Raw genomic sequence first — 20,357 nt, 5'->3', positions numbered from 1 at the left:
CACTATTGGAGACCCCCCTATCCCCAATTCTCCACCAGAGCAGTTTTATTCTGCATCTCCTGGTAGAGGAACAGTATGGACTCACTGCATGACACCGATCAATGACTGAAGGAAATGCACGCTGTTGATGGTACGAGGTGCATTCAAGTTCTAAGGCCTCCGATTTTTTTTTTTTTTTCCCTAATTAACTACTCACCCGAAATCGATGAAACTGGCGTTACTTCTCGACGTAATCGCCCTGCAGACGTACACATTTTTCACAACGCTGACGCCATGATTCCATGGCAGCGGCGAAGGCTTCTTTAGGAGTCTGTTTCGACCACTGGAAAATCGCTGAGGCGATAGCAGCACGGCTGGTGAATGTGCGGCCACGGAGAGTGTCTTTCATTGTTGGAAAAAGCCAAAAGTCACTAGGAGCCAGGTCAGGTGAGTAGGGAGCATGAGGGATCACTTCAAAGTTGTTATCACGAAGAAACTGTTGCGTAACGTTAGCTCGATGTGCGGGTGCGTTGTCTTGGTGAAACAGCACACTCGCAGCCCTTCCCGCACGTTTTTGTTGCAGTGCAGGAAGCAATTTGTTCTTCAAAACATTTTCGTAGGATGCACCTGTTACCGTAGTGCCCTTCGGAATGCAATGGGTAAGGATTACGCCCTCGCTGTCCGAGAACATGGACACCATCATTTTTTCAGCACTGGCGGTTACCCGAAATTTTTTTGGTGGCGGTGAATCTGTGTGCTTCCATTGAGCTGACTGGTGCTTTGTTTCTGGATTGAAAAATGGCATCCACGTCTCATCCATTGTCACAACCGACGAAAAGAAAGTCCCATTCATGCTGTCGTTGCGTGTCAACATTGCTTGGCAACATGCCACACGGGCAGCCATGTGGTCGTCCGTCAGCATTTGTGGCACCCACCTGGATGACACTTTTCGCATTTTCAGGTCGTCTTGCAGGATTGTGTGCACAGAACCCACAGAAATGCCAACTCTGGAGGCGATCTGTTCAACAGTCATTCGGCGATCCCCCAAAACAATTCTCTCCACTTTCTCGATCATGTCGTCAGACCGGCTTGTGCGAGCCCGAGGTTGTTTCGGTTTGTTGTCACACGATTTCTGCCTTCATTAAACTGTCGCACCTATGAACGCATTTTTGACACATCCATAACTCCATCACCACATTTCTCCTTCAACTGTTGATGAATTTCAATTGGTTTCACACCATGCAAATTCAGAAAACGAATGATTGCACGCTGTTCAAGTAACGAAAACGTCGCCATTTTAAGTATTTAAAACAGTTCTCATTCTCACCGCTGGCGGTAAAATTCCATCTGCGGTACGGTGCTGCCATCTCTGGGACGTATTGACAATGAACGCGGCCTCATTTTAAAACAATGCGCATGTTTCTCTCTCTTTCCAGTCCAGACAAAAAAAATCGGAGGCCTTAGAACTTGAATGCACCTCGTAGAGCTGCCTGCTCTTCTTCTGTTTCCAATCTTAAACTGGATTAATCGTCACAGTGCTCGAAAACTTTCATAACTTCAAGAGTTAAGTTGATGAATAAATTTAGGACAGAGGTGACTCCCAACAGGCCTGGCAGCCCTAGATCATCCTACTCTACCTGACCTGTGTTGTAGTGCATTGTGCCAATGCAGGTGGTTGCAAGTGAAGACCGTAGAGCATGATTCACTAGCCTGGCCATTTAATTCTCGCCCCTCCTCCCTCCCTCCCTATTCCCTCTCTGATTATCTCCAGGGTGATAGTATGGTAGAATTTTTACAGGTGCTATTGTCATTCTGTCTTGCAATACGTATCGCCCTGCAAGAATCGCATCTTTCTGGTAAATATTTTCTCTGCTCATTACCTATTGGGCTTACTGGAGCAACTGTGCCAACCCAGAGAAGACATTCACAGGGGTCTGCATGTTCTTACACACAAATGTATATAAATAGTTGTCGTCTAACACAGTTGGAGGTGGTTGGTGTGCAAATTTGAATGACCGGATGTGTCCACCATTTGCATTATTTACCTGCTAACATGCAGGGAAGTATGGTACCCTGAGTTGCAGAACCTGATACAGCCATCCTCCGTAACTTTCTTCTTCTTAGGGATTTTAATGCGCTCCATCCTTTGTTTAGGAGTTCCAGATGATATAGTATGGTCTCCTCAGTGAAAAGTTGCTTGGTTTTTATCTCAGTGCTGGATTCCCTATCCGTTTCAGCACAGTGCATTGCCCCTTCTTGGCATTGGTCTTACACTTTAATTGTACAGCTTAGTCACTTTACTACAAAAGGGTGTACCTAACGATCTCTGCAACAGTGAGTATTTCACAGTAGTCTTGTCACTCGCATTCCAGCCTGTCAAAACCAATTGGCCTGTTAAGCATACCAGAGGTCAAACTGTCAGCCCTACACTCTCAACTTCACTTCAGCTGTCTCTGAATCTGGATGTATTGACATTCATAAAGATGTAACAACTGAAATTATGAGAGTTAGTGGTGTAGTGATCCCATTTTCCAAGGACCCTCACCACCAAAGGCTGATCCCATGGTGGACAGAGGAAATTAGTGACAGTCAGAGACTGACAGTGAGCTTTTAAACAATTTGAGTGACACTTGTCAATGACCCCCCTGCGGTTCCGGGGATTAGAATAGGCCCGAGGTATTCCTGCCTGTCGTAAGAGGCGACTAAAAGGAGTCCCTCCCCCTCAAGGGGGTAGTTAGCGCCTGCATCCGGAGACGGACGGTTCCACGACCTCTATTTGCGGTCATTTTGGTTTTTCACTTCTTCTCGTTTCTTCCTTCCTTTTGTTGGTTCCTTTCTTTGCTCTTCTCCATCTCACTGTCTTCCTTACTCTTTCCCTTGCCTTCTCATTGCCTTCTTCTCCTTGCCTTCTCTGGTCTCCGCCTCAGTGTTTGAGACAGTCTGTCCTCTCCCCCCCTCTCTTTTTTTTCCTCTTCTTCCTTCCTCCCTGTGCGCGCCTGAAGGCCGACCCACGCGTTCGCACGCATAGCCGGTGACGGTGTAACGCGTAGTTCCCCGCCCTGGGTAGACAAGTAAGGGATGCACGTACCCCCTGGTAAAGGCCAGGCCCAGGGAGGGGTGATTGCCTGAGCTGATACCTTCTGACCCTGCCGATTGGTCCCTCCGTCTGTTTCTCGGGAGGTGTGACCTGAGGTGTAAACATTCACCTAAGGCGGGAGTGCCCTCTGAGAGGGTCCCCACAAGGAAGGAGCGCGCCATCGGAGACGCTGGCAATCATGGGGGATTCCTCAGCAATGGATTTCTCTTCTTCTCTCTCGACTTCTGCCCATAAACGGAAACTTGATCAGCCACCAGTGACAAAATTACTACCGCCTGCCCCACAGTTCCTCGTAGTTTCTCGATCTGAGGACGGCAAGGATTTTTCCTCTGTCAACCCTTTCGTTATCCAGAAGGGCGTAGATGCCATAACCGGATCTGTCAAGTCGTGTACCAGGTTGCGTAATGGTACCTTGTTACTAGAAACTGAGAGCGCCTTTCAGGCACAAAAACTGCTTCGGGTCACACTCCTGTACACGTTCCCTGTCCAGGTGGAGGCTCACCGCACTTTGAATTCGTCTCGTGGTGTGGTATATACTCGATCACGCGACGGATTTACTGACGAGGAGATTCAGTCTTTCCTCGCTGAGCAGGCCGTGACGGCTGTCCATAGGGTCATGAAAAAGGTCAACAATGACCGTGTACCGACCTGGACACTTTTCTTGACCTTTGATAGTGTTCAGCTGCCGTCGCGTATCAAAGCGGGCTACGAGGTTATTTCTGTTCGCCCCTATGTCCCGACACCTACGCGCTGCTACCAGTGTCAGCGTTTTAATCACACTCGCCAGTCTTGTTCCAATGCGGCTAAATGTGTCACTTGTGGCAGGGATGCCCATGAGGGTGACTGTCCACCTCCGTCTCCTCGTTGTGTGAACTGTCAGGGTGACACTGCAGCGTCCTCCCGCAACTGTCCCATCTACAAGGAAGAACGCTGTATCCAAGAAATTCGGGTCAAAGAGAAAGTGTCCACCTCGGCTGCTTGCAAGCTATTTGCTAGTAGGAAGCCCACGCTCCTCCACCGGGAAAATACAGTACTGTCCTCGCCTCTCCTTGGACTACCAGGGAGGCGGCGACGCAGACATGCGATCCGACCCTCAGCACCATGGTTGTCTGTTCGGCCAGTGCTAAGACCACACAGTCGACGTCTCCTCTTCCTCCCGTCACCTCTCCAACACAAGCACCTTCATCAGCTTCTGCCAAGACGAAGACCCAGAAGTCAGATGCACGGGCCTTCAAGAAGGATCTTTCTTTCAGGAGTGCTAGTTCTGCAAGGTTCGCAGGAGAGCTTCTGTAAAGTTTGGAAGGTAGGAGGCGAGGTACTGGCAGAAGTAAAGTTGTGAGTACCGGGCGTGAGTCGTGCTTCGGTAGCTCAGTTGGTAGAGCACTTGCTCGCGAAAGGCAAAGGTCCCGAGTTCGAGTCTCGGTCGGGCACACAGTTTTAATCTGCCAGGAAGTTTCATATCAGCGCACACTCCGCTGCAGAGTGAAAATCTCATTCTGGAAACTCTCGTTTGGTTTGGCTGCTCGAATCTCGACGCCTACTTACCGATGTACAATGTGGATTTCGTAGGCACCGCTCTGCTGTTGACCAACTAGTTACCTTGTCGACCTTCATTATGAATATCTTCTTGCGGAAGCGCCTGACCGCGGCTGTGTTCTTTGATTTGGAGAAGGCTTACGACATCTGTTGGAGGGCGGGCATTCTCCGCACCATGCATACATGGGGCCTTCGTGGTCGCCTCCCTCATTTTATTCGTTCCTTTTTAATGGATCGACAGTTCAGGGTACGCGTGGGTTCTGTCCTGTCGGACACCTTTCGCCAGGAGAATGGGGTGCCACAGGGCTCAGTTTTGAGCGTCGCTCTCTTCGCCATAGCGATCAATCCAATAATGGATTGCCTCCCAGCTGATGTATCAGGCTCCCTTTTTGTGGACGATTTTACCATCTATTGCAGCGCGCAGCGTACATGTTTCCTGGAGCGCTGTCTTCAGCGTTCTCTTGACCATCTTTACTCCTGGAGTGTCGCCAATGGCTTCCGTTTTTCTGCCGAGAAGACGGTCTGTATTAACTTCTGGCGCTACAAAGAGTTTCTCCCACCGTCCTTACAACTCGGTCCCATTGCTCTCCCATTCGTGGAGACAACAAAATTTTTAGGTCTACATTTGACAGGAAACTTAGCTGGTCTCCACATGTGTCTTATTTGGCTGCCCGTTGTACCCGTGTTCTCAGTGGTATGTCATGGGGAGCGTATCGAACCGTCCTACTTCGCCTATATCGGTCGATCGTCCGCTCAAAGCTGGATTATGGGAGCTTCGTATACTCCTCTGCACGGCCGTCCATCTTGCGCCGCCACAACTCCATACAACATCGGGGTTTACGTCATGCGATCGGAGCATTTTATACTAGTCCCGTCGAGAGTCTTCATGCTGAAACTGGTGAATTGCCACTGCCCTACCAGTGCGATATACTGCTTTGTCGGTATGCTTGTCGGCTACTGTCAATGCCCGACCACCCGTCTCATCGTTCCTTTTTTGACAACTCTCTCGATTGTCAATACGGGTTGTATGTCTCTGCCCTGCCACCCCCTGGAGTTCGCTTTCGTCGCCTCCTTCAACACCTTGATTTTTCACTCCCTGCAACCTTTAGAGTGGGTGAGAGCCACATGCCACCTTGGCTCCAGGCTCAGGTTCGCGTTCACCTTGACCTCAGCTCGCTCCCAAAGGAGGTTACCCCCGGTTCGGTATACCACTCCCGTTTTGTTGAACTTCGTTCGAAGTTCATTAATATGACATTCATTTATACAGATGGCTCTAGGGCCAATGACGGGGTCGGTTGTTCTTTTATTGTCGGGGCACAAAGTTTCAAATACTGGCTCCATGGCCATTATTCGGTCTTCACAGCTGAGCTCCTTGCCCTCTACCAGGCTGTTCTTTATATCTGCCGCCACCGACATTATGCTTATGTCATCTGCTCAGATTCCCTGAGCGCCATCCAGAGCCTCAGTGATTCGTATCTGGTTCACCCTTTCGTGCACCAGATCCAACGCTCTCTCCAGCAGCTGGTGGACGACGGTTCTCCGGTTAGCTTGATGTGGGTTCCTGGCCATGTTGGTATCCCTGGGAACGAAGCTGCAGATGCCGCGGCCAAGGCTGCGGTCCTCCAGCCTTGGACAGCTTCTTGTTGTGTCCCTTCATCAGATTGTAGCAGGGTCATTTGTCGGCGCATTTTATCGCTGTGGTGTGCCGATTGGGCTGCACTTACGGACAACAAGCTTCGGGCCTTGAAACCTCTTCCCGTGGCTTGGATGTCATCCTCACACCCCTCTCGGCGGGAGGAGGTAGTTTTGGCCCGGTTACGAATTGGACACTGCCGGTTCAGCCATCGCCATCTGCTGACGGCTGCGCCGGCGCCGTTCTGCCCATGTGGGCAATTGCTGATGGTCCGCCACATTTTAACGTCCTGTCCGGATTTTACTACACTGCGTCTTGATCTTGGCCTGCTATGTACTCTTGATGCCATTTTAGTGGATGACCCAGGAGCAGCTGCTCGCGTTCTTCGTTTTATCAACTTGACCAACCTGTCTAAGGACATTTGATTATGCTGTTTTTTTAATCCTATGCCTGTCGATCTTTTATCGTGTTTTCCCTTTTAGTTGCTGTTTCAAACTTGTGCCTCGCGGTGCATTCCTAACGTAGTCTGGGCGCTAATGACCGTTTAAGTTGTGCGCAAAAAAAAAAAAAAAAAAAACTAACTAACTTGTCAATGACCAGTCACATAATCTTCAAATAGCTGCATGCAAGGGTTCTGTTTTAGTCAAGCATCTTAAGACTGAGTATAGGGAGCTGTACGTGTATCGCTGTCCACGGATTACTTGACCACCCATGGCCTAACGATACACCCAACCTTCAGCTTCATGATGGTATTCGCACCATTCCAAGTGTCCTCGCAGAACATTTTGCAACTGCTTCTTACTCTCTCACTTTCCAAGCATGTAAACAGTGGATGGATAATACCTTCTCATCCTTTCTCATACACTGTTCAGAGCCAAATAACAAACAATTGTATAATTGGAACAGCTTTATGCTGTCAATTCACCCCACAACACAGCCTGAGGCCCAGATTTGATCTGTAATTAAATGATCCAACATCTGAATATGAATGTGGATCAGAGAAAATTAGTCACAGAGCTTTTTTATCATGTCAAGCTGTGAGATGAATTTCCCTAACAGTGCCAGAATGGTATCATTCTCCCCCATTGAGAGCTGCCGACCAATCAAGTTTTACTTGTGTGCCAACAAAATTATTCGAGATAATGGTGACCAGGCGATTGTGCTGGTCTTAACTACTGAGTTAAAGGACCTTTTATCCATCTACTATTGTGATTTCCAGGAGGGTTAGTCCAAAACTGACTGCATGGTCAGATTAGAATTGTGTTTCTCATACTGTGTTAGGTGGAACACTGGTGTTCCATCGGAAGTCAATACATACTCCATGAAAAACTGTTGATGACGTGGTGTGTGGGTTCCCCCCCCCCCCCGACATTATGATTATTTTAATTATTTTTTTAATAAATTTTATTAAGATGTCTGTGTTACGGGCTATGATTTAAATGGGAGTAATCACTGAGTAAAATAAGTTATTCTCATTTTTTAAAATTTTATGGGCCTTCAAAATAAAGAAGGTGGTCTGTCGGAGTACGAAGATTCTCAAAGTGTTCACTCTGCAGAGTGCTAGTTGTGCAAGTTTCGCAGGAGAGCTTCTGTAAAGTTTGGAAGGTAGGAGACAAGATACTGGCAGAAGTAAAGCTGTGAGGACCGGGCGTGAGTCGTGCTTCAGTAGCTCAGATGGTAGAGCACTTGCCTGCGAAAGGCAAAGGTCCCGAGTTCGAGTCTCGGTCGGGCACACAGTTTTAATCTGCCAGGAAGTTTCGTATCAGCGCACACTCTGCTGCAGAGTGAAAATCTCATTCTGGACTATTTGCCTTGCTTGCCAGATTGCAGGATTCTCCAGAAAGAAAGGAAAATCATGAGTAAAAGACCCTGGACCAACTGATCTACACTGAGGCTAAGAGAGAATTTGAACGCCTGCATCCTGTGCGTATGACATCGTCTTATGCCCCCACTACAACAGTTCTGACACCACCAGCTCCACCAACCCAAGTCACCTCTCAGGAAGACTACACCTGCCCCCTTGATGGTGGGTGGCATTTCCCTCCCTGTTGATCCTGCACCATGTACTTCAGGAGCAACGCCCCCCCCCCCCCCCCCCCCCTCCTCTCCGCTCCCAAACCATCAAGGACATCCTTCCCCACTTCTAAACCAGAGAAGCGTAAGTCTTCTTCGGCTTTTCCCACTAGGAAGGGGTCCCTTGGGTCACTCCCTTCTCAGGTTTCTGCTAGTGGGAAAGATGACACCCACCAGTGGCTGAAGAGTCCAGAAGCAGCTGGTAGTAGGGCTTCATGCTCATCCTCCGTCCCAGGATGGGATATAGACTGATCAGGCAATAAGTTAGTGGCAGCAGGTGACTCTGAGGTGTAAACTGCCTCATTGAATGTTCCATGTCTTCCCAGTCAACCAGGTCTGGTGCGATGGTGTCTTTCCATCGCAATGGCAGGAGAGCACAATCATTCCGGTGCTCAAACCCTGTAAAAACCTGCATGATGTGGAAAGCTATCGGCCCATCAGCCTCACCAATGTTCTTTGTAAGCTGCTGTAACGTATGGTATGTCGGCGGTTGGGTTGGGTCCTGCAGACACGTGGCCTGCTGGTTCCATGTCAGGGTCGCTTCCGCAAGGGTCACTCTATCACTGATAATCTTGTGTCCATGAAGTCTGCCATCCGAACAGCCTTTTCCAGATGGCAACACCTGGTTGCCGTCTTTTTTGACGTACTTTCAGCATACGACACGACCTGGCGACATCGTATCCTTGTCACATTGTGTGAGTGGGGTCTCCGGGTCCTGCTCCCGATTTTTAGCCAAAACTTCTTGTCACTCCATACTTTACGTGTCCAAGTTGATGCCTCCCATAGTTCCATCCGTATCCAGGAGCATGGAGTCCCGCAGGGCTCTGTATTAAGTGTCTATCTATTTTTAGTGGCCGTTAATGGTCTAACAGCAGCTGTCGGGCCCTCTGTCTCACCTTCTCTGTATGCAGACGACTTCTGCATTTCGTACTGCTGCTCCAGTACTGGTGTTGCTGAGTGGCGCCTACAGGGAGCCATCCACAAGGCGCAGTCATGGGCTCTAGCCCACGGCTTTCAGTTTTCAGCCGCAAAGTCGTGTGTCATGCACTTCTGTCGGCATCATACCGTTGATCTGGAATCAGAACTTTACCTTAATGACGATCCACTCACTGTAGTGGAGACATTCCGCTTCTTAGGATTGGTTTTTGACGCTCGATTGACTTGGCTCCTTCATCTTCGTCAGCTTAAGCAGAAGTGCTGGCAGCATCCCAATGCCCTCCGTGCCTGAGCAACACCAATTGGGTTGCGAATGGCTCTATGCTGCTGCGCCTCTACGGAGCTCTTGTCCAATCCCAAATTGACTATGAGAGTGTGGTTTATGGTTCGGCAGTGCCTTCAGCATTGCATTTACTTGACCCTGTGCACCACTGCGGGGTTCGACTAGCGACAGGAGCTTTTAGGATAAGTGACCAGCGTACCAGTGGAGGCTGGTGTCCATCCATTGCAGATCGGACATGCACAACTGCTCGCCAGTTACGCAGCACACATTCGTAGTTCCCCTGAGCATATGAATTACAGTCTCCTTTCCCCACCCGCGGCAGTCCATCTCCCCCATCGGTGGTGTAGTTTGGGGTTAATGATTGCGGTTTGCGTGGGGTCCCTTCTTCTGAACTGGAGTCCTTCCCTTTACCACCTCTACTTGCAGTCCATTATAATTTTAATTAATATTTGTATTTTTCCTGGTTGCTGGTGAGGTGGAAATTTAGTTATTAGTATTTTCTTAATGATCTCATTCATAAGCAGCCATATCACAGTCGCTCAAGAAAGTTATAATTAAGCTTTACTTGTTTGACAGAATCGGACGATGACTCTCCTTGTCCGCAGTCTCGATGATTCAAAGCGATCTGCAATCCTGTGTAAATAAAATGTCTTGGGTTTCTTGTGTTACGTAGTCAGTCGGGAAACCTCAGATCAAGCGGAAAGTGTGCTTTGATAAAGTTTAATTATCTGATGAAATGATGGAGCTCTTGGATCTAATAATTGCAGGTTCGTTTCCAATTCATCGGAAGTTCCCTTCTGATTACCAACGAAACTACACATCCGTGCAAATTTCCAATTAGAGAATACATATATAGTAAAATTCCTTACAGACCTTCTATGTAAATGCTCAGTATATATTCTCTTGATTAGCATACAATATATTTCCAATCTCTTTCTTCCAGTAATCTCGATAGCAAAACTACAATTATTACTACAATTATTCAATCCGGCTGTTCGGCATGGAGAAAATCCTAGAAGTCCTCTCAACACACACCAGAGAGAATATTACAAAGAGTAATTATGCACTCATGGAATAGTAATAGTACTGTACTACTTTTCGCATCGATTCTGTGAGTATATAGATGGTCAATTAGGAAACGTAATTCACTCATAGAATTGTGCAGGGATAATTAGTAGAATATAAAGAGGTATTACACCATTCTCTTATGCCTCCATGGTGTACGCCTTGGCTGCAGCTTCGTGTGTACCTTTCACGTGGCCCTAAGGACTCCATTAACTCTGCGGCTCTCCGCTGTCATTTCCTCTTGATTCTTGACATGTTCCGGAGCTCTGAAGGGGTTTACACTGACGGCTCGATGGGTGATGGTCGCGTTGGCTTTGCCTACATTCACAGCGGCCATATTGAACAGCATTCATTACCCGATGGTTGCATTGTATTCAATGCAGAGCTGGTGGCCATTTCTCGTGCACTTCAGTATCTCTGTTCATGCGCTGGGGAGTCTCTTCTTTTATGTACTGACTCCTTGAGCAGCCTGAAAACTACCGACGTGTGCTACCCTCGTCATCCTTTGGTAGTGTCCATCCGGGAGTCCATCTATGGCCTGGAATGGTCCATTCGTTTAGTGGTGTTCGTTGGACCCCTGGTCATATCGGAATCCCAGGAAATGAACTTGCTGAGAGGCTGGCCAAACAGGCTACATGGAAATCACTTCTGGCAATGGGCATCCCCCCCCCCCCAACTGACCCATTCGTTATTACACTGCAAGGTTTTTCAGCTTTGGAGATGGAATGGCAAAATCGCAGTACTCACAACAAACAGCGAGCCATTAAGGGGACCACAAATGTCTGGAAGTCCTCGATGAGAGCGTCTCGCAGGGACTCTGTGGTTTTCTGCAGGCTCCGCATTGGCCATGCGTGGGCGACCCACGGCTACATCCTGCGCTGTGAAGACCCACCTGAGTGTCAGTGTGGCGCGCGGTTGACAGTGGCCTATATTCTTCTGCTGTGTCCTTCTTTGGCTGCCCTGCGACTTCATCTTCGGTTGCCGGACTCGTTACAATTGATTTTAGCAGACAATGCCTCATTGGCTGATTTGGTTTTACGTTTGGTCCATGAGGGTGGGTTTTATCATTCGATGTGAGTTTTAGTGCCTGTCCTTTGTCCCTCTGTGTCCTCCACCCTAGTCCTTTTAGGGTGAGGGTTTTAATGTGTTGCAGGGTGGCTGGCTTTTCCTTTTTATTTTCGTGGTTAGCCAGCTACTGTAATCTGCTTCCTTGTTTTTCTCTCTTCTAACTGTTTCTTGTATCTCTCTGTAGTTCTCTTTTGTTCCTTTTAGTGTTAGTTGCCTTTCCATCGTTCTTGTGGTTTTTCCTTTCTTTTTGTTTTGTGTTATATGTCTGGTCTTATTTTATTCTCACACTTGCGGCATTGCTTTATTAGGAACAAGGGACCGATGACCTCGTAGACATCTTGGGCAGGTCTACGACCTTGGCTTTTATTTCTTCTGCACTAAATTACAGGTCATCCATTTTTGTCATCACAGCACGTTCTACCCAGGTCCAGGACATTTTCTAGGAATGAAACACTCTGAAGTAATTTTACAATCCCACTTTCCCGGCCTACTCTTCAATAATAGGGGGAGTAAGGAAAGGTCATGGCAAGTGTTACTTGACTCAGTCAGTCATTTCAGTTGGTCTGTAAAAGTATGGGAAGCCATCCAGAGGGTTTCTGGTAAACATAGCTGTTTACCGACAGCAGCAGTGCTGAAACAGGAGTGCCTCCAAACAACACTCAGATATATTGCTCAGATGCTGGCCGAACATTATGTACGAACTACTGCCAATTCATGCCAGGATCTGGCGTTCCATCGCTATCGTGTGTCTATAGAGAGGGAAAAGTTGGACGTCAGGTCCAACAGTTCTGAGGCCTACAACTCCCCTTTCTCCATGTGGGAGCTTGAATCAGCACTGACTGAGATCTGTGACACAGTCGTGACCAAATCTGGTACTGCATTTTTCAGCATTTGCCAGCGGCATCAAAGGAAATCCTGCTCGAATGTTTTAATCTGATATGACAGACAGGCAACTTTCCCAATTTGTAAAGGGAAACAATTCTGATCCCTCTCCTCAAACCAGGAAAGGATTGCACATGTCCCAGTAGTTATCAGAGTATCACTTTCATGAGCTTTGTAGGAAAGGCCCTGGAGTGAATGGTTAACCTTCATCTGGTCTGGCTGTTAGAGATCGGGCAACTCCTTAGCCACTCGCAGTGTCGATTCTGAAGATTTCGGTCCACTGTCAACTCTCTGATCCTCCTAGAGGCAGCTATGCAGCAGGCTTTCCTCCGTAAGCATCACTGTGTCAGAATATTCTTCAGTATAAGTAAGACATATGATACTACTTGGAGACACTGTATTCCCGTTCAACTGCATCAGTGGGTCTTTCGTGGCCGCCTCCCCATCTTCTTACGGTCTTTTCTGTCTCACCGGTTTTCTAGGACCCGAGTTGGTAACATGCTGTCTGATCAATTTGAACAGGAGAATGGTGTTCCTCAGGACAGTGTTTTAAGTGTTACCCCCTTTTCCATAGCCATCAACAATACCACATCTGTGGTAAGGAGTCCTGTACAGTGCTCATCATTTGTAGACAGATTTTGCGCTTTGTGTGTGTGTGTGTGTGTGTGTGTGTGTGTGTGTGTGTGTGTGTGTGTGTGTGTGTGTGTTTTCATTTTAATCATTCTTGTCATCTTTTTAATTTGCCTGCCTTTGAATATGGGGGACACCATTCTACATTTTAGAGAGACAGTGCAGTTTCTGGGTCTCATTTTTGACTCCCAATTGCTGTGGTTACCACACTTGCAAGACCTGAAAGCCAGAACCCTGAAGCACTGAACATCATAAAGTGCCTTAGCGACAGGTCTCGGTGAGTGGACAGGGTGCATCTCCTTCAGTTTTATCTGGCGTTTTGCATTTGCAGCTGGACTATGGTTGCACAGTGCATGGGTCAGTGAGGCCCCCTTACTTGCGGATAATTGACACTATCGTGAGGGGATTCAGCTGGCCACGGGTGCTTATCAGACCAGTCCCATACCTAGCATCTGTGCTGAGGCGGGGGAACCGCTAATTAGCATCCAGTGCAAACTCCTCATGATCCATCAGGTGTGTAAGTTCCTTGCAGCTCAAACTTCACCTGCACATTGTACTGTTGCTTGTCCACCTCTGAAACGCCTTTTTTCCAACCGTCCACGAGCCATGATGCCATTTGGGGCATATTGTGATCCTCTGGTATTTCAGTTTGCTATCTCCCTGCAAGCTATCACCTTGCTGTTGAGGTACAAAGTCATGTGTTGATGGGAAGATGAGTGGGTGGCAGTGACCGATAACAAGCTCCGTGTCGTCAACCCCACAACTCTGCCGTGGGGTATTTCCTTCCAGTCCCATTGGCAGGATGAGGTCTTTCTTGCTCGTCTTTGCATAGGCCACAGCCCTAAGACACATGGATTCTTACTCCGGTGGGAGGACTCTCAAATGTGTGGTGCTTGTTGCGTACAGATAACAGTGTGCCACATTTTATTGGATTGCATTTTATTTGCCGAGCAGTGGAGTGTGGCAGATTTGCCGTTTATTTTATGTAATGTGGTTAGGGTTTTAAAGTTTTGTGAATTGTCCAATGTTTTTAACAAGATTTTACAGAGATGTTCTGAAGGGTGTCTCACTCACCCTAGTTTTTTTGTAAGTAGTCAGCCAGTCACATTTCCCTGTGATTTTCTTTTAGTTCTTCTGTGTTTTGTTTTCTCTAGGTTTTAATTTCTTGATTAGCTGTCTTCCCTCCTAATTGGTTTTAGTGCATGTGATACAGAGTGGCTGTGTGGTCATTTCGAGTGCATGCGTGTACAACACATTTAGTTCATCTTCACATTCGTTTTTCATAAGTGTAAGGGCACTGATGACCTCGCCGTTGGGTAACCATCAGACACACACACACACACACACACACACACACACACACACACACACACATTTCAATAATAAACTGCCCTGACTGCCCCACACGTCTGCTGAAATTAATGTGCAGCTGAAACTGAATGCACTGAAATTTGTCATTCCTCTTGGTGTGAGGATAACTTCATTGTATTATTCTTTTATAGGGCTCTCGTTTTAGCAGGATTGGACTATTGATGCCAGGTATACGGTTCAGCGGCACCCCTCAACATTGTGACTAGTAGATCCATTTCACCACTGTGGCATAAAGCTGACCACCGGGGTTTCTGAATGAGTTGAGTAAATTCTTGTAGTGTAGTCTGGGCTCTCACTCTTGCAGTTTCGGCATCTCCAACTTCTACTCAATTATTTCTCCATTGTCTACCAATTTCCTAACCACTCCTGCTCTGACTCTTCACCATCTCCAGGAGTTGTGACCCCTAATACTTGGCCTAAGGCAAGACACCAAATTGTAATTATGCAGGAGGTCCTTTGTAGAGGTCTTTATCTCCCCCCAGCTGACTGCATCCACGGAATTGTTTCACGCACCACTGCTTGGTGTTTACTTAGGCTGTAGGTTTGGCTGGATCTAACCCAAGGCCCTAAAACTTCAATTCCGCCTATTGTTCATCTGTGTGACTTTCTGTTATCTGTGGGCGCCAGGGAGCCAAAAATTTATCTAAAGATACTGAAATATAACAACAAAAATAATAAATTATTGACAATATAATGTAAATGGATAGATAAAAAATCTACTCATCACGCGACAGCAGGGGAACACACATTCACAAAAGGATTTAACGTTTTCAAGCTTTTGGAGCCACTGGCTTCTCCGTCTGGCAGAAGAGTTGAAAGGGGATTAAGAGGGATGGAGGAAAAGGACTGGAGAGGTTTAGGGAAAGGGGCACAGTACAGTACTCACAACTGCAGGTTGGGGGAGACTTACCGGATGGGATGAGAAGGAAAGACTGATTGTTGGGGACTGACTGGACAAGATTTGAAAACCTGAAAGCTTAAAGATAGTAGACAGGGTAATATGCAAGACAGATATTACTACTAAAACGCCGTGCACAAGTTAATAAGAGTGAAAAGCTAAGTGCATTGTATGTTACAGAGTTGGGAGGGGGCGACAGCGAAAAATAGACAAGTCAGAAAATGAAAGACGTAGGAAACTAAAATGGAGTGAAGAAAGGAGTAGTTACAGTGAATAAGTGCTGAGATGGAAGGAATGAACGTAAATTGAGGCTAGGTGGGTGCCAAGAACCAAGGACGCGTTGTAGTGCTATTCCCACATGCGGAGTTCTGAGAACGTGGTGTTTGAGGAAGAATCCAGATGGTGAAAAAGGCACTGAGGTCATGACTGTTATGTTGTAGAGTACTACAACAGGTACAGTTCCCAACGAACAAGAAAAATATAAGTAATGAGAGGAACTATGGATAACAAAACTTTGTGTCAGAAAATTTCATGTTTTATTAAATCACATTTTGCATACTGGACCTTGTTGTGGGGTCCAGCATTAGGTGCCAATTGTTTAATACGCTATTTACATATGTTCTTTAGCAATGTGATGTGAAACATATGTTCCTGTTGTGAGATAACTAGATGTTAAATTTTGAAATTTGTGAGGCAGAAAATGGAAAATACGATGGAAAGTGGTGAAAAACTTACCAGAAGATCCAGGAGGAATATTTCTGACGCTGTAATGTGATCAAACTTTGATTTAACTATTCCACAATTGCACATCACCCAAAATAAACTCTTTATTTGTATACCTCAAAACGCTTCACAGATACAGTATGATATGCGACCGACTAAAGGTATTTATTACATAGTATCAGATATCAGAATTGCAAAATAGACAGACATGTGTAAGATAATAAATTTAAGACAAGTTGTTATTATTATTACAATAACTATGGCTAGCAAGAGCTGCCCATTCATTTCACATCGATTCAGGCTTTGTGATTTTATGGTGGTATATTTCCATTAGCTCCAACAGACCTAGAATCTTAAGATTGGGTTCAGTGTGTAGAAATACCAAATTGTTTGCTATCTCGTTGATCACATATTTAGTTTTCGAGAATGTGCTGTGTGAGGTCTCATTTTTTATTAAGTCTGCATTTGTGCCGATGTACTTAGACAAGAGTCTGCTTCAGTTTACTTACAAATTTACTCAGGTTACATTCATTGATTCAAGCTTTAGTAGAACATTCTTGAATCCATTAACTGTGCTTTACTTGTTGCCCAATCTATGGTGTACATTTCTTTCTTTCTGTCTTTATTGCTTTCTCTCATCTCATCTCTTCTTCTTCTTCTTCTTTCTTCTTTCTTCTTCTTCTTTCTTCTTCTTCTTCTTCTATCTTTCGGTGTTACAGTGTATATAGGAAGGTAACAAAATAATTTATTTCTACTGAGCTCCATGTTTGTAGATGTACTTTAGTTTATTATCTGTGATGCCTGATAAACTCTCAACAACACTGGACTTTTGTATTGACAACAAGTGAGATTTCTTAAAGAAGCACCCACTCAGTTACAAACAGTAGTTGGAAGTATATTTCAGTGCTAACATGATGCCTTCTGATGACAGTTCAAAAATTTCACTGTAAGACCTCAGAATTTAACAACTTTAATAACTATTTCATCAGTGTGCAAATGTTTAGGTTTTATTACCAAAAGTATTTTACATATTTGAAAACTTGATCGATTTTAATGAACTGAAAAATGAACTTATAATTATTCTTTTATTGTTTAGGAGTCCTTGATGGCACCTGAAAATGGGAGATATATTCGCCGATCTCTTGACTTGATCATGGAGTCACTGTTGGACACACTGCACAGTGGACCAGGATCAGAGGCAAAACTTCATGCAGCAAAGTGCCTAGGCCGTGTTGGTTATGTGCTAGACCAAGATTTTAAAAGGTTTGTGAAACATACGGTAAAAGTGTTTTTGAACAACAATATAGTAAACAGTTGTTTTTAAAAATCAAATAAAATGAGCTTGTACATGCCAGATTGTGAGACAAATGCTAATTTCAGAATGACCGTTTCATTCTGTAGTGGACTGTGCACTATTCTTAAACTACCTTATAGATTAAAATTACAGGCAGAGCATCACTTTTTCCAATCAGCCCACTCAAAAGACAATTTTGTATTTTGTGGTGATGCGAACATATGTATTTTATATTATTATTATTATTATTATTATTATTATTATTATTATTTAGTTGAGTCAGTAGTTGTGGTCTTGTTTAAAAGGTGCACGGGAAGTTGACTTGTGAAATAAGCTTGTGTGTAATGGGATATCGTTGTATCTGCATTGCAAATCAGCTTCAAAACGTTATGTTAAATTTAAAGACCATCAGAAGAATGGCAACTGTTGAAGTGACAGTACTGTTGTTTATTGGTGGGCTTAACATGTGCTGGAGTGTGTTGGTGACCACCAGTGTGAGGGAGATGGAATACCGTTGGCAAAATGAAGCGACTTATATCTGTAAATTGAGCTCAGTTATTAGAACACACACTTAGTCATTGGTCTGGGTGATTAAAATTTTTTTAATTCCTTGGCAATCTTAGATTTTCACCCTTTCTTTTCCTGTTTGGGTTTTATTCCTGTGCCTAATGATGTCACTGCTAATCTTGTATTGAGCTCTAATCCACCTTATTTCCTTCATTTGTAATAACCTCAGTGAGGCAACTCTGTATATGTACCGGGTTATCAAAAAGTCAGTATAAATTTGAAAACTTAATAAACCATGGAATAATGTAGATAGAGAGGTAAAAATTGACGCACATGCCTGGAATGACGTGGGGTTTTTTTAGAACAAAAAAAAAGAAAAAAAAAACAAAGTTCACAAAATGTTAGACACATGGTGCTGGACAGAAAACGTCAGTGACTGCACATGACAATCGTGTATAAAAGGAGCTGTAATGAGAGAGAGAATCAGATGCGCCAGCAATCGCAGCATGTTGACGTTACCTGAAAAGGCGCTTTTAGTGAAGCTGTATTATCAGAATGGGGAATGTGCTAGATCAGCGTTATGATCCTATCGCCATAGGAAGGGGCTTTGAACAGGTAAAGGTCCGTTGACAAGTGCAGCTGTAGCGAGAGTGATTTCGAAGTTCGAAGCCACAGGTTGTTTAGACGATAGACCCCATAGTGGCCGACCGAGCACATGGCGTAATGCCTCTAAGACAGTTCAGGAGGAAATGGAGACTGTAGCGGGTTCGTCTATGCACGGGGAAGTCAGCACTTGTGCAGTCACACGTTGCATCGACATTCCATACACTACTGAAATGAAATGAAATGAAATGATCATATGGCACTGTTGGCCGGGAGGCCCCTTGCGGGGAAGTTCGGGCGCCGTATTGCAAGTCCTTTTTAGTTGACGCCACTTCGGCGACTTGAGAGTCAATGATGATGAAATGATGAGGAACACACAACACCCAGTCATCACGAGGCAGAGAAAATCCCTGACCCCGCCGGGAATCGAACCCGGGACCCCGTGCGCGGGTAGCGAGAACGCTACCGCAAGACCACGAGCTGCGGACGTACACTACTGTTTGGTTGGCACTTAGGTGTACCCTCCGAAGTTATCCGTACAAAATCCATCAGCATCATGAACTGTTACCTGGCGATTTAGTGAAACGGAGGGCATTTGCGATGTGGGCGTTTCAAAATATGGCGATTGGTGTTGTGGACCGACGAAACTCATTCACGCTCTGAGGGTCTGTCAACACCCACAGCTGCAGAATTTGGGCTACCGAAAATCCTAGAACTTTCGTGGAAACTCCATTGCACGACGAGAAAGTCACGGTATGGGTTGGATTTACCACATCTACCGTTATTTGTCCTTTTTTCTTCGAGGAAATGCGTGATTCTGGTTTTGTAACTGCTACCATTACAGGTGAGAGGTACGCTGATATGTTACAGAATCGCATCATCCCCAGCCTGGCTGATAAACACCTGCTGGAATGTATGATGTTTATGCTGGTTGGTGTTCCACCCCATATTGCTAGACGTGTGAAAGATCTCTTGTGCTCGTCATTTGGTGGTGATCGTGTGCTCAGCCGCCACTTTCATCATGCTTGGCCTCCCAGGTCCCCAGACCTCAGTCTGTGCCATTATTGGCTTTGGGGTTACCTGAAGTCACAAGTATATTGTGATCGATTGACATCTCTAGGGATGCTGAAAGACAACATCTGACGCCAATGCCTCAACTCCAGACACACTTTACAGTGCTCTTCACAACATTATTCCTCGACTACAGCTATTGTTGAGGAATGATGGTGGACATATTGATCATTTCCTGTAAAGAACATCATCTTTGCTTTGTCTTACTTTGTTATGCTAATTATTGCTATTCTTATCAGCTGAAGCGCCATCTGTCGGACATTTTTTGAACTTTTGTATTTTTTTGGTTCTAATAAAACCCCATGTCATTCCAAGCATGTGTGTTAATTTGTACCTCTCTATCTACATTATTCCGTGATTTATTCAGTTTTCAAATTTATACTGACTTTTTGATCACTCGGTATATTGACTGAAAATTGCAGACACGAAGTATATATTCAACAACCTACATAAATTAACATTTCTTTCAAATGCATTAGATGTCCATGTGTGTAACTCTCATGATGATCGCAACTGGTAGATAAATTCCTGTGTTATCCATATTCTGGGCCATCTGAATCTTCCTCTTAATAGTTTTATGTCTATTTCTGAAAGGAACTTAGAATGGCTTTTAGGAGTCTATATTGTTGGAAAGAAACAGGTAAATCACAAGGTAGGTGGTAAGGGACCCAACTTTTGGGCATTGAAAGTAAAACCTAACGTCTTCTT

The 20,357-nt window shown here is 45.5% G+C and overlaps 1 protein-coding gene across 1 annotated transcript in view; it reads left to right on the top strand.

Moving 5' to 3' along the window:
* Window positions 1-20,357, top strand: part of LOC124787604 (serine/threonine-protein kinase SMG1) — a 393,945-nt gene that overhangs the window by 67,156 nt on the left and 306,432 nt on the right. Inside the window, exon 3 of the mRNA XM_047254356.1 lies at window positions 17,271-17,437. Within this exon, the coding sequence (XP_047110312.1) occupies window positions 17,271-17,437 (167 nt within the window). The remainder of the gene's footprint in view (window positions 1-17,270; window positions 17,438-20,357) is intronic.

This window comes from Schistocerca piceifrons, chromosome 3, assembly GCF_021461385.2.
Source record: "Schistocerca piceifrons isolate TAMUIC-IGC-003096 chromosome 3, iqSchPice1.1, whole genome shotgun sequence".
NCBI lineage: Eukaryota > Metazoa > Arthropoda > Insecta > Orthoptera > Acrididae > Schistocerca > Schistocerca piceifrons.
This window is presented reverse-complemented; position numbering and strand designations above follow the sequence as displayed.